The sequence below is a fragment of the Gambusia affinis genome, linkage group LG07, assembly GCF_019740435.1.
Source record: "Gambusia affinis linkage group LG07, SWU_Gaff_1.0, whole genome shotgun sequence".
NCBI lineage: Eukaryota > Metazoa > Chordata > Actinopteri > Cyprinodontiformes > Poeciliidae > Gambusia > Gambusia affinis.
Genome location: NC_057874.1, coordinates 12,820,367 through 12,835,470, shown reverse-complemented (window position 1 = coordinate 12,835,470; position 15,104 = coordinate 12,820,367). Strand labels below are relative to the sequence as shown.

Here is a 15,104-nt window from a genome sequence, read left to right as displayed (position 1 = left end):
TCTAGGGCAGCAACTAACGATTATTTTACTAATCACCTTATTGCGATGAATAATTGATTAATCAGATTAAATAATAGGACATTCTGCAGATTAAGATAATGCATATTAAACAAATAATTTCCTTTTTGAAACAAGAAGATAAATATTTGCAGCATCACATTATGTAAGCCTGCAACTCATCATTTGTAGCAAAGGATGCATCTGCAGCTAAAAACCTTTAATATTGGAAATCCCGGGCCTTTCTGCTTGAGTTAGCATCGATACAGTGTAGGACTAACCTGTTTTCTGTTTTTTGGAATAACCAATTGGACAGCAAAAGGTGTTTAATAGGAGTCAATAGGAGTGTTGCAGGCTGATTAAGCTGATTTGTTGAATCTCAAGAGGCTTTTTAGGTCCAGTCAAGCTGAAAATCTTTAATTTTCTGTCAACAGCTAATTTCTCTGTATATCAAAAGTTTTGTGTAATTTATAAATTCAGCTAAAACTGTGGGAAAAAGTGGTATCTCCAAAAAAGAGCCAAAGACCACATTTAAAATGTGTTTCTGACAAACTGTCTGATTGGTACACCCTTTGAATTGAGGAGCATTTCAAGAAAGAAGAAAAAAACTTATAAATAAAATTCACGACTCTAAAAATGGTTAACTTACGAACAACATAAGAAATAAAAAAGCAGCAAAGATTCAAAGGAAAAGAAATCAATTGAAAACAAGGATAAAATTTAATCAAGATTATTTTACAAGTTTAAAGTAACATTGACTTGTTGAAAGTAAAACTTTAATTAACAAGAGGTAGGTTTTTAAATTAGTTGGGTTTTGATGCATTAAAAAGGAAATGTATGAGGAAACTCCTGAATAAATATAATTTGCATGAGGAAATGATTATGAAAAATGTATGCACTGTACACAACACTCCATGTTTTAAGGGACTTATTTACCTACAGTGTTTGCATACTTACAATCCTTGTAATGCTTTTCTTTTATAAACCAGAGCATCTGTAGCTGCTACAGACTTTGTCACACATCTACATTAGTTGCCATAGATATTTCATTTCCATTATTGCACTTGTTGTTTTTAAATCTGTGGCATTAAGATTTAGTGACTTATACATTTTACATGTGTTGCATAACTACTGTTGTACCAGTGTCTTCGAACAAATGCATATTCAGTTTAAAGTAGCTGAAATAAAGTGAGTTGAAACACGTTTATTCACACCAAACAAAACCAATTTCTTTCTTGATTCATACAACAGACTGCAAGTTGCCAGCACAGTAACGTGGGCTGTTGACTAATTAAAGAGCAGATTACCCGTGGGTGTCACGTCCTGTGAGGAATCCTAAAATAGTCAAAATGGTGCTAACCTTGAACGGAAACTGTTCATGTGGGCATCCATTTAAATATTTATTCTGAGAACCCATTCTGTTTTTGTGTAAACAGCATTTATTGGCTGAGAAACACCCTTTTAATTGCTAGTTTAAAGTAGTAACTAGCACAGCTACATGTATTAATTCTTATTAATACATTCTTACAGATCATTGAAGATTTATTTTGTCTTGGAAATGGCATTCTACATTTATTATAAACAACAATGACCTGAGTAAATGCAAAACGTCTAATGAAGATTTTTTTTTTTTTTTATATGCATATAAAAGGTTTATAAACCAACCTGTTCGTCTTGGTATGCTTAACCACAATGTTTTGATTTGGTTTCATTGGTCACACCCAGACCTGATTACTGACAGAGCTGTAGAATTGAGAATAATCCAATATGACTGGTTTAACAAGAAGCAAACTCAATAATAATAATAAAAAAAAGCTACACATCACACTCTAATCTAAAGAAATTCAAGAACATATGAGAAAGGTAATTGACATTTATCTGAATTTAAATTGTGCTCTTCTGTCACACCAACTACTTCTGCCATAGAGGCACATTCCCAGAGCGACATTCACTGATTATTGTATTATTTGTGATTTATTGACTGCATGTTTATGTCTGTTAAGGTTGAGATGGAACTGAACATGAAAGCAGCTCTTTAAACCATCCAGACAACGAACACAACAGAGACACAATCAAAACTGTCAGATAACTTATTACGCCGTAATAATAACTCAGAAATATAGTTTGGATGTACAGTATTTATATTTCTTTCCTACTTACGGAAGGTTTCTGTTTATATCATAGGTTTGTGGTGCTTTTGTATCCTAAAGAAAGATATAAAACTTCAGTTATTTCACAACGAGATATTAACATTCATGGAAAAACCTTACATAACCTTATATTAAAGCAGAAAGTACGGCAGCCACCGTAAGAAAGACTTACAGTATTCAATTATGCCACATTACTGATCAGTACAGTTTTGCGAGGGAACGCAAAAGAAAAAGAATTCCCCATGTCTTCTAGGGGGCTCCGTACATTTCAGCTTTTTTATTGGTATTTAACTTTGAAGTTAAAATATAGCTTTTGGGTCTGGTGAAACCAGACCTGAGATCAAGGGTCTCTAAATTCTTATGTAAAACTTAATTTCCTATTGTGCTGAATATGAGTAGACTAAATTGAACAAATGGATACTAATTGGCTCAAAATATTCCATCACTAAGTGAAACACACAGACTGCTTTGAAGCCTTTATTTCTTAGTTATGAGGATTTTCTGCATGCAGCTAATAAAAACATGACACAAGCCTCATCAAAGCATTCCAATTTATTAAATAAGGCTGTGTGAGTTTGCTAAAGTCACCCTATTTAAAAAAGTCGCATGGTATTTTTGCCACATTTATAGCTTTCAGCTTCTTATTTAGAAAGCTGATGGCACAGCAGGTGAAAACTGCCATTAAATGCCACACAAACATTCAATCTTCTAATTTGGGTAAAGGTTCTAAGTAATACTTGACTTGCTTTCAGTCTTGAGTTTAAAGTATGTCCATGTGGGTATATCAACACTTTGTATTTAGAGTCAGCTCTACTATTTTGCAAAGTCTGCCACTTAAAAAAAAAAGAGCTGCGAACTGAAAGCTCTTCATCTTCTCTATGATGTTCAAGGAGATGCTATCTGTCCCTTGGAGACAATCGCTGCATCACAGTAAATCCAGACTGGCACTTTTCAGCTCTGAGTGAAGCTGTGAAGTTTACTTTGTGGACCAAACTTCAACAGAGATCCTATCGAACCACTTTAGCCCCTCAGATAAGTGTATTACGAAGTAGTTCAGTCATGTATGTACAGTCTTGTGAAGAAGTCTTTTGCCACTTACAGGTTTTTACTGTTTGTGTGTATTTATAATGTTTCAGATTGTTAAATAAATGTTAATGTAACCAAAGAAACCTGACAACATAATAGTAATCAATTATTTAGTTTAAAATAAAGAAATAGCTTAAATAGAACCACTCTGACGACATGAAATAGGCTAGAAGATCTCAAAACTTAGAGTTATATACACATCTGAAACATATTCAGTGATTGTCCAGGAAGGTCACAAAACTATCTCTAAGACATTTTGGGACTTCATGAGAGACAAAAGGAGGAAACATTGAGCAGTAGAAAATCTTCCCTACAGTCCCACATTGATGAGTTATCAAGGAGGTCATGCAGAGCTCATTTACCTGGGTGAAGCTTAGAGTTCATGATTCAACAATAAGAAAGACACAGGGTAAAAAAAATGCCTCCATGGGGCAGTTCAAAGGGGCAACACTTGCTGAACAATAGGAACACAAATGCCAATCTCACATTTGACAGAAAACAGCTGTATGGTCCCCAAGATTATCATTTGTGAAGTTGGGAGACAAAAGTGAGATGTTTAGGAAGGTGTGATTCTGCTACATCTATTGTTTAACATACATTTTTACTAAATTGAATTAAATTTTCTATTTTGTCATTTATCTACTGGTGATGTTGTTTGTTGTGAAGGACTTTGGTCAGCTGAGGCTGTTGTAACTGTGTTGTACAAATAAACTTTGACTTGACCGCACAACTTATCAGAAAAAGAGCCTCACACTGAAAAATTATCCTGAAGGAGAATATCAGGCTGTCATGTCATCGCACTGAAAATATAAGAATCTACACAAAAATTTATTGTAGTTTTCTTTTTCACACACTCTTCTCTACCAGATGTTATGAAATTCAACCAGAGGTTTATGTGATCTTGCTGATAGAGAAGCATGCAAACCACACTGCAGTCAGACTTCCACCCTGGTAGAGGAACTATAATTGTTTGTAAGTCTAGTGGCAGCTTAGTTAGATGTAGAAATTATTTCACTAATTAGGATGTGCGTATTCTCTTAATCATGATTAATTTTAAAAGGTTTGGCAGAAAAACACAACATTCCCAAAGATCATAGCTTTTACAATAATAAGTTTGAAGGGTTTTTTAAGGATCGTGAACTACTTTGATCCTTTGGTTATATCTTCATGTTTAAAATGTGTTTTAAAATTATAAACAAATAAGATGACAACTAAGCAAAATTTCCAGAGCAATGTCATTAAATGAAGAAGCAAGCTGCAACAAATGTATGACAACCATGATTTTTAAAAATTAAAAAATATATATAAGTGAACGTGTTCCTCGAATGAAAACCTCTAACCAACATTTCATAAAAGAATGTCTGCAGTTTCAAATGTTCATGGATTCAGGCACAAGGTGCATGGGATCTGCATGTGTTGGCATGTCTCTACTGCAAACCAGTATATGTAGGAATAAATATTGCAATGTTGTGCAAAGCCTTCTACTCTATTTTATTTGATTTAACTGAGAGACGCATTACTATAACACTTCATTGAGTTAACTGAGGTTCAGTAAGTCACAATCCTCAAACCATCCAAACTCTTTCAGTGCTTTAAATATAAGCAATGGTTTTGTTTATTTATTGTAGCATGTCAACATAATACATGCATCAGATTCTGTCCCTCATTGTGTTTTTCAGATCCAGTGCCTTCGCTTTGTCTGCTGTTGTCTTTTCTTTGTTTCCCATCATTATGTCACACTTGTTCTCCAATCCTGCATTGCCCTTTATAGTTCATAGACACTGCAGATTTGTAACATACTAATCTGCAGCAAACATGCTGTACATGCTGTTTGTTGGAGTTGAAAAGCTCCTTTACTGTATTGGCTGGTCCTGACCTGATTAGCTCATTTTAGTTGAGAGTCTTGTAGGGAAACAGAAAAGTGTTTCCACATGACACTGGAATTACTCCAATTAGGCAATTTCCAGAGCGATTAACTGTAGTCAGCAAGGGTTCAACAGACCAATAGTCATTTTTATCAACTGATAACTGATTTGAAGCTGGTGCTTCTATGAAGCTTTGGTAAAAATAATACATTAATCCCCTCAAAATGATTCCTTTGTTAGGTCCTCTTGGCGTTACTGTCACTGCTGAGGTATGCTCAACATTTCCTCCTAATGTAAACACAGCTCTCTCCTCACCACTATAATCTCTCACATGAAGCCTGCATCTGCACTCTGAAACATCTGCTTTGGTAAAATTGTGCTAAAATATTATGGGAGACAAATCATAACCAGCTCATGGGTGGAGCCGTGCTGAACCCTATTGTGACATGTCCTGAACTTATGTCCTGTCAAAAAGCTAAGTATCAAAAAAACCCATCTCTATTTAAAATTAAATATCAATGCAAAATATTGATTACATTTTCAGTCGTACTTACAGAAACTTGAAAGCTCTTTCAAGATTTTATTTTAGCCCTCAATCTATGAATAACTATCATTAACTTCTGTTTGACTTCATTAGAAGTCAAACATTTTATATATATATATATATATACACAAAATAAATACTTACATTACAATCTGCCAGCTTTTTTTTAATGAGATTTTTTAGAATGTATCACATTATCAATGCTAATTGAATACAGTTTTGTCTGATGTTCTCAAATGTTTCATTGCTGCAAACTGAAATGATGTGCAGTTAAAAGCCTTTGATATGTAGGGTCTGTAATACCCTTTGATTTTTTTTATTTATTTGAAAAGTATTTTCTTGTCCAATATTACGTTATTTTCTTGTTCTAATAAGTTGTCATTCTTACATAATAACATAAAGGAACGTTGAACTTGTGGTAATTTGCTGCAAAATGTGCAGTTTCCTGTAATATTTTGATTTTATTCACTATGCACACGCATGTGTGATTAATGCCAGAGATGCAGAATCAAGAAATCAGTCTAACTGAACTTGTCTAAAAGCAACACATAATACCATGAAATAAAGTATTTCGTGAACAATAAGGAAATACAAAGCCATTTCTAAGTAGTAGGGAGTCTAGCAAAGCATAAAATTAACTACAAATGGAGAAAACATGACACAGTTGTAAACCTGAGAATGACTCATTCAGGAGATCACAGAAGAATCTAGAAGAACCACTGCAGGCCTCATTTGCCTCAGATTTCCAAATTCAAATTTGCTGCTGACCAAGCAGAAGACAAAGTCCGGTCTCACATTTGAACTTTTTGGAAATGTCTCATCCTGTTAAATCAGAAGAGAAGCTGACACAGCATTCTGGGGAAAGAACATTATACTTTTAGTCAAACAATGTGGTGGAAATAATGATAGAAAATGTCCAGCCAATAGGTCAAGTGCTGTAGATCAGTGATCCAAAGTCCACCAGTAATTCAACATCTTGGCACAAAATAAAACTGTTGTACAGTAAAGTATTAGAGTGGTGTAGTCAAAGTCTGGACTTCAATCCTGTTGAACTGCTGTGACATAATCTCAAACAGGATTTTATACTTGAAAACCACCTAATTTGGCTGAATTTGAACCGTTCTGCAAGGAAGAGCTTTCCTCCGTGCCTCCACAGAGACAACTTTCTGATCCATTTTGTCTAACACTTGGTGGCAGTGATTACAGAGGATGGTGCAACCATCAGGTTTAGTGAATTGTTGCTTTTTCACACAGTCCTGGGATATGAATATTTTTAATATTTAAATTAAAAATTTAAATATTAATTTAATCAGATTTCTTTAAAAATACAAGTTAATATCTAAAGATATCACATATCATTGTATACTGTTAGTGATAATTTATCACTTTCTTACTGTTTATTTATTTTATTTATTTATTTTTTCATTTTAGGTTTTACTTGGATTAAGGGCCATAACGTTGACTCATTGAAAACTTTGATTCACTATCAAATACCCTTTTAAAAACTTTTCCTTCCCTTTTTGCCTCAGCTCCACAATTTACCAAAACTGATGAAAAACAAAACCAAGTTTTGATTACTCCAGCATTTTCATTGCTAAACTAAGTAGCATGTGAAAGCATTTATGGGAATACTGACTCTCTTAACCATTCATGCTCATGTCAACTCCTGCCTAATTTACAATATTTAACTCATACCATTTGCGTCAGCTCTGAAATAATTAACCTGCCCCTCAGGCCCACCTTATAGCTTATTTCTGTTTTCCAAGCATTATTTGCTTCTGTCAGAGACACACAGGAGAAAAGCTGAGTGTTTTAATTAAGACAAACAGCAGAAACTGTTCTGTTGTTCATTCCTTTCATTATTAACACACGACTATCCTCCCTTGTTCTGTCAAGATCTTGCAGAAATGGTCCAGCTTTTGAATCAGTAGTGATCTGTTGCTTCCTCTACATACAAGATAGAAATCTCAGTAAGAGCAGCATTTGATTCTAAGTCCTTGGTCAGTCTGTGTATTGTATTTAGAGCAGAGGTAGCTTGGTTAGATCTGGACCCGAGGTGTGGTCAACTCTTAGTGGTGGTTGCTTGGTTTTTTATACACAAGGTAGAACGTGTCAGGAGTCTCTTCTGCTTTCTGAGTGCTTTTATGACTCTATTATGTAAACTGTAAACTGTGGGCATGAATGGAGGCTTGATGGAAACTTTTGTTACTTTCCTCTGGGAAAAGGTTTCAACCACTGTCTGACAATTGTTGGAACTGTCAAATTTAATTAAACATTTTAGTTGAATTCTGAATCCATTTAAAGCTGTGATTGTCATTTGGATGGAAGTGCAAACTTTCTATGCTATTGAAAGAAGTTTAATGTAGTTTTTCTAATATTAGCCTGGTTCCTAGTTATGTTCAGTTTTTCCATCCTTATTCCTCCTTAACCAAACTCTGTTGGTTTTACAATCCATTACTGTTGCCATTATGTGTTCTGTGGTTAAATATCTGCAATTTAATGAAAAAAAAAAATGAGTGCAAACGTAATTTTACTTTTCTGTTACTCACATCATGAGCTGCTACACATTTTAAAACAGAAGTTTAGCATGTGTTTAATTACTCTTTATAACACAAACACATAAACTTTTTTTTTTTTTAATCTCTCTGTCTGACTTTAAATGAGTCTAAAGATTTCCAGTTTTAGGTCACTTAATATACTAAGATTGGTTTTATTTTCTAAATTCCATAATATTGAGAGAAGGGGATGTTTGTATTTTTTTCTTCATTTTCTTTAAAGTCATAGGTCTACACACATTTCCTTAGTATTGTTAAGAACAATACTATATAAACTCTCTGACTTGTGTTTTGTGCATCTTACCTCAAACTTAGAAAAATACTTTTTGGCCCATTCCTCCTGACAGAACTCATATAACTGAGTTTTGTTTGCAGACCTACTTGCTCACATGCACTTTTTCAACTTTGCCCACAAAGTGTCTTTGAGACGAAGATCTGAGCTTTGTGATCCAAAATATTGACTTTGTTGTCCGTAAGCTAGTTTGAAACTGATTTGTTACAATGCTCAGGGTCTTTATTTATATGGAAGATCGATTTGGGCCTAAACTTTAATTTCCTGACTAATGTCTGGAGATTTAGTTTTATTATTTTCACGTAATGTTTTTTCTCATGATGTCATATTTCTGGTTAATCGCAGCAGTGCGTCCTGCAGCAGAATGTGGCCAAAAACCCAGGATTTTCTCTCTGCGTACATGTGCAAGCTGTAATCTACCTTTTATATTGCTTTTGTACTGATGGCCCCTTCCTCTCTGACTGACGTCTCAATCTACGTAGTTCTTCTTTGACAAATGACAAGGTCATTTGCACTTTTCACACATTTCACACTATTATTCGTTCACATCTGAGACACAGAATCTGTCTCCTTCCTAAATGTTGTGATGGCTGAAGATGACTTTGGCTTTCCCTTGGTGTTCATGCTTGTGTATAAATATTTGAATAAATGTGTGTGGTACCTTTAAGCATCTTGAGGTTTTCACAAAGATGGAGCAATCCACTTCCTACCATATTGGCTGACTTTTTGAGAAGATTTTTCCATAATTTCACACAAGAAAGTGGTATGCTTGAGGTGTTGGTTGAAAATATGTTCACTTGTTTGCTTCCAATTAACTTAAGTGTTGTGAAATAACTTATCTTAAAATGACAGAGCCATGTTATCGTCATCTGGGCTGTTCAAATTCATTATATTGTCAACACATATTGTCAGTATGTAAACCTCTGAATTTTAAGAAAATATTCTGGCATCCAGTTAACAGAAATTATTCTGTAATTTTAACTGATTTAAAGGAGGAAAGGTTTCGTCTCATTTATTTCAAGACTGTAAAAAACCAGGCTATATGTGTTTTTTAATGCGATGCATGTAAATATGTGGTTTCAACTGTAAATGAATCATCCAACATGCAGATGTCAGAGTTTCTCATTTTCTCCACTGCCTGTGTTTTACACGCTGTGTTTTACATTCTTTCACTCTCTCCTCATCTTCCTCATTTGTCTTTCACTTCTCTTTAATTGTTTTCCTCACTGAATTATGCACCAAGCTGAAGTCAAACATGACTGATGAGAAAGACCACTGGAGCAGTGGGGTTTGGATGGCTGGAGAAGCTTTAGGATATTGCCACGAGGGAACAAATGGTGTGTGTGAAATAGAGAAATTCAGAGAGAAAGGGAAGGAGGGATAACAGAATATGTGAAGGGGGGAAACAGGGAGTCCCCACCCACTCCCCCTCTCTTAAAGTCATCTAACTCCCCTTCTCTTGGCTGGCCTTATTTGGGCATGTTACTGCGACTCCAAATGAAGTTCAGAGACATAGAATGGGAGGAAGGATGGACAGATTGTTCTTTTCCTCCTCTTTTCGCCCTCTCGGTAAAAAAGGAGCAGAGATCTGATAGGAGATAAAAATGAGAGGAAAGCCAGAACTCAGAGGGAGGAGACAAACCCAGCTCTGCAGGAGAAAGTAGTTCATCTGTTCGTGCTAAACAAAACCTAACTTGAATCCACTGTTAAAGTCTTCCTCAGTCCTGGCGAGCTGCAGAAGAGGAACTCTCCTGGGACAGAAGAGGAACTTCTCTCATTCTCAGTCCACATGCAAATAAAAGGCCTGGTTTCCCTTTAGGCGGGTTTCTGCGCAGCATATGAAAATTAACTCTACAATTTGGCGCTACTGATAACGGCAGCATCTCCTCGTTGCCTGTGGTTACTCATGCCGGCTGACCACGCCTCCTTTACATGCCTTTTCGTAATGCAAACAGAAGCGCTGATGTTTTATGTGGTGTTATTGTCGCCGTCTAACTGTTGGCTGTGACCACATTTTGAGGAGGTGGTGTAGGTTGATTGCACACACAGATGCAGGCCGTCTCTGCATCCGTTGCTCCTCCCCAGAGCAGAGAAAGGCCTTTGATCTCCATTCAGGAGAATTATTAATATGCGTTTGAAGTGCAGGCAAACGCATAGCCACCTCAGTGTGCAGAGAGAACAAAGATAGTTTACTAGTTTCATTTCTGACTTGTAATGTTGATGTTTTATGCTATGTTGTTTTGGGAAGGCCTTTATAGTTTGCATACATTTAAACTCCCTTCACATTTATAGCCATCTCTGAAGATTTGTGAAAAGCTTTTAAAAAGATTGTGAATTTAGTTTCAGTGACATATTTTCACACTGAAATATTTTTTTAAAAACAGCTTTTAGTTTTTACATTTTGTTCGGTTTAACGATATGCCATAATCTAATTGAAGCCTCTTTAGTGGGACACCTTTACTCTATGTCTTTTAGTGTCAAAGAATGGTCAGTGAATAATCAATGATCTTTGGTTTCCTTTTGGGTATTAGTAATATGGTGCGCCCTGCCTTTTTCCTATAGACTGTTGGGAACATGCACCAGTCTTCACTGCAAGGATTAAGTTACAATAGAGCATAGTTAAATGGATGTACAGCTAATATTTCCCCTATGAAACCATTCTTCCACCTGAGCTGTTGATCCCTTCAGTGCCTCCTGTGTTAACATGGTAATCTTTGGTGAAAATGGCTCACTTCAACCCAACCTTGCCTTAAACTCCTCCTGAACTTTCCCCCTGACCTTTCTGCTGTGCTCCTTCATGATGCTGTTCATTTGCTGTCAAATCTCTGATGCCTTCACAGAACAGCTGCATTAAACTGAGGTTTAATTGTACGCATGTAATCATTGTATAACAACATAACTGTGATAAATAAGTCTGAACCTAAGTCTGCTTTGCCACCACACAGTGTGAGGAGGATTTTAAATGAGGTTTGAATACATTTCCAATGATCGTTGTTCTTCCACTGTGAAACGATGATGCTGCAGTTATTGTTTTTGCACATCTTTACCAGGATTGCTGGTTATTGTAGAGAGGAGGCTTTGTGTATTTTCATGCATTTCCCTTTGTCCTGTCTGTTTTTTTTTTTTTTATGTTAATGAAGCAGAACTGATTGCTTCGTGCCTCTTTTTTCTGTGCAGACTGTCTGTTTAAACTTTGCCCCATGAACCGCTACTCAGCCCAGAAGCAGTTCTGGAAAGCAGCGAAGCCTGGGGGGAACACAGACACGGTGCTGCTCAACAAGCTCCATGTAAGCTACGAAAACAACACAGTTACCTCACAGCCACCACAACACACAGCTCTGTCCCCATGGCAATAAACATATCTAGGCAGATTTCAATAGGTCTTGAATATAAATTTCTTCACAGGTCGGGATCTCAGTGAAGCATTTTTTGATTGTTTATGAACTGAATTTACAAAAGTCTCAGTTATAGGACTTTAAAGCATCAATTATTATGTGGTAGAATCCTTGTAAGCCCTTTTATAGACATTCTGGGAACTACTGTCTTACCTTTCTGCCCAAGATTCTCTTCTTTTTTTTTCTCTCCTCTGAAGTCTTAATACCATTTAAAGCAAATCTTTTTGACCAAACAGTCATAAAATGGAAGCTGGCAATATTCCCTGTGGATAGGTGAGGCTGGGATTCACTTAAATTGTTTCTGCTGAAGATCCAAATTTTAGTTATGACTATTCTTCCAGGACTTTTTCTTTGGTACAAATACAACTGCTTCTTTGAGCATTTCTGCAGGACAGGATGTAGTGAGCTGTGAACATGTTGGTGGAATTAATTTTGTCCTTCTCTCTCTTTGAACCCAGCATGCAGCTGACTTGGAGAAGAAACAAAATGACTCTGAAAACAAAAAACTCCTGGGAACTGTGATACAGTATGGACATGTCATTCAGGTTTGTTTCTGTTTGTTTTGTGGGGGTGAAACCTTTTGTGACATTTATTCCAAAATGCCATACTCCTAAATCCAAAATATTCCTTTGCTTGAGGACAATGAGTTTTCTGAAATGAAAATTAAATCCTGTGCTAATATGGTAAAAACGTCTATTTTCTTCAAATGCCCCAATCAGGCAATATCTAGAGCTGTATACAGTTGACCCTATATATATATATATATATATATATATATATATATATATATATATATATATAATTTAAACCCTTATTCCGCAACACATTTAAAGTTTTGCATCCAGTTTTTTATTTTATTTTATTTTAAAGATCAGTTCAGATGAATCATTAGAAGCCTCAAAATAATCCCAGTCATGTGAAGAGTGTGTGCAAACTTTCACTGCTCTTTGTTCCTGCACAGCTGCTTCACCTGAAGAGCAACAAATACCTGACGGTGAACAAACGGCTGCCAGCGCTGCTGGAGAAAAACGCCATGAGGGTGATGTTGGACACTGCAGGAAACGAAGGCTCCTGGTTCTACATTCAGCCTTTCTACAAACTCCGCTCTATTGGGGACATCGTGAGTATTTCAGGCCATGGGACGAGTTCTATGCGGGAGCGTTGTGCTCCGTGTAAATAAACAGCCTGCAGTAAAACAAAAAAGTCTAATCAATACCAGAGATGCGATATTTATTATTCAATTCTCACATTCGACTATGAAAAATCACCTTCCACTGAAATTACAGCTGCAGTTCCGTTTTGGTATCTCATACCAAGAGTTGCACATGTCCTTTGAAAAATAGTTGATGCCAAATTGGATAGAGAACATCTTTGATATCCATTTTTGAGACTTGCAGCAAATTCCCAACTGGACTGAGGTCTGCGCCATGATTAAACCACACTGACAAATGAAGAGCTATTAAACTGAAAACCCTTAAATGCAGCTGCAAAGATGTTTCAAAAATTATTTTTTATCTGTTTTGTATACCAAATAAATAAAATCTAGCTTTATTAGCAAATAATTAATATACAAATTATTAATGTTGTTAATTATTCACCAGTGGTGGTTGTAGATAGTTACAGGAGCCAGGTCCTGGTCATGTTTGGTCTTCTCTAAGAATCAATTTGGTGCAAACTGACCATGCCATAAGTTTGGGCTAAAAGTATTCTGCATGTGTAAATTAAACGTAACATTGTTTGATAAAAAGCCTGACGAAGGTTGGTAAAGCTGTAGCAGTGTCGTGTCTGTGGTCAGATTAAAAACTAAATTGAATCAGAATCTAAATCTAAACTTTTATAGACATACAATTTGTTCTTTAACTATAAAAACTTTATATTTTGCAGAAATATTGTGGCAAGAACTTGATATACATGCATAGAACATTTTAGACCAAAGTTTGTGCCCATCTTGACTTACAAACATGCGTGTTTTTGACTGTTACATTCTGTGTAAATATAATTAATTCCTCAGTTTTTCGTATTTGAAAACAAAGCCGCTCTTCAATCTGCTTTACCTTGCAGCAGTGTCTGTGTCAGATATTCAGTAAAGAAACTTTCTTTGTCAGGCTTTTACATTTGTTGCATGTGTGTTCTGTGTGACTGCAGGTAGTGATTGGGGATAAAGTGGTCCTGAACCCAGTCAACGCTGGTCAGCCGCTGCATGCCAGCACACATCAACTTGTGGATAACCCAGGATGCAACGAGGTTTGCTTTATGTTTCCCTCTTAATCTGTCTGAACAGATACCACCCTGGTTTCCAGCCTCTTCTCAGGACAGAAACAGCTCTGGTTAAAATCTCATGTTAGCCACACATTGTGTCTCGCTCTGAGCTTTCAGACATAGTTGTTTTTATTTATTTTTGCCTTTTAGATCATCTTTCATGATATTCTCCTATGAACATTAAAGTTGGTGGAATTGGCTCCTCAAAGATTTGTTTAAATGATCTTTATTAGATCAAAATCAGCTTGTGTAGTTAAAACATTTTAGATTACAAGCTGCATCAGTTGTCTGTGGTTTTCCTCAGGGTTCTGTATCAGGTCTCATTCTGTTTATTATTCATCTTTTTCTGTCTTCTCACGTTTTTGGCAAATAAGTCATCCATTTTTCTTCTACAACACTGAATTCTATTGTGCCTTCTTTTGTCACTGATTGTGGTAAATTAAAGGATGCTTTTCTTCTAACCTTTAAAAACTGCATAGTGACATAACAGGGTTTTTTTGGAAGGAATTTATGTTCAGCATAAGTTTTATCAATACTGTACTCTTTCCTTTATCGAAAGTTAAGAGCTGATATGTGTTTTTAACAAGATCTTAAAGTTTCCTTAACTAACGGTACTGTTTATTATGCGATCTGGTTAGACCTTGTAATGTATAAAGAAATTTCATGTTATATGGTTTGACACACAAACTTCAAAATGGTATCACTTACTTTGTAGAGAACCAATGCAATTGATTTTTAAGTTGCTCTGAAGTTAAAATTCAATTTTGAAGGCAGTTAAAGTGCCATTTGGAAATGGAAATTGTTTTCTTTAGTTGGGTGATTGTGCACAGGATTGAGGAAAACAATTGCTCCACTTAAATTTATCCTATTTTACTTTTCATGTCATCCAACAGATATACCATACACTTAAATACTTTACAAAGAATTTAGCAAATAGTTCTACTTTATGAGTTGTTGTAGT

At 35.8% G+C, this 15,104-nt stretch overlaps 1 protein-coding gene across 8 annotated transcripts in view; it reads left to right on the top strand.

Annotated features, from left to right (window-relative positions):
* Positions 1 to 15,104, top strand: part of LOC122833870 (inositol 1,4,5-trisphosphate receptor type 1-like) — an 83,494-nt gene that overhangs the window by 6,389 nt on the left and 62,001 nt on the right. For all 8 annotated transcript variants that reach the window (XM_044121816.1, XM_044121812.1, XM_044121811.1 and 5 more), the window contains exons 4-7: positions 11,667 to 11,776; positions 12,343 to 12,429; positions 12,846 to 13,004; positions 14,030 to 14,128. In XM_044121816.1, coding sequence (XP_043977751.1) covers positions 11,667 to 11,776; positions 12,343 to 12,429; positions 12,846 to 13,004; positions 14,030 to 14,128 — 455 coding nt within the window. The remainder of the gene's footprint in view (positions 1 to 11,666; positions 11,777 to 12,342; positions 12,430 to 12,845; positions 13,005 to 14,029; positions 14,129 to 15,104) is intronic.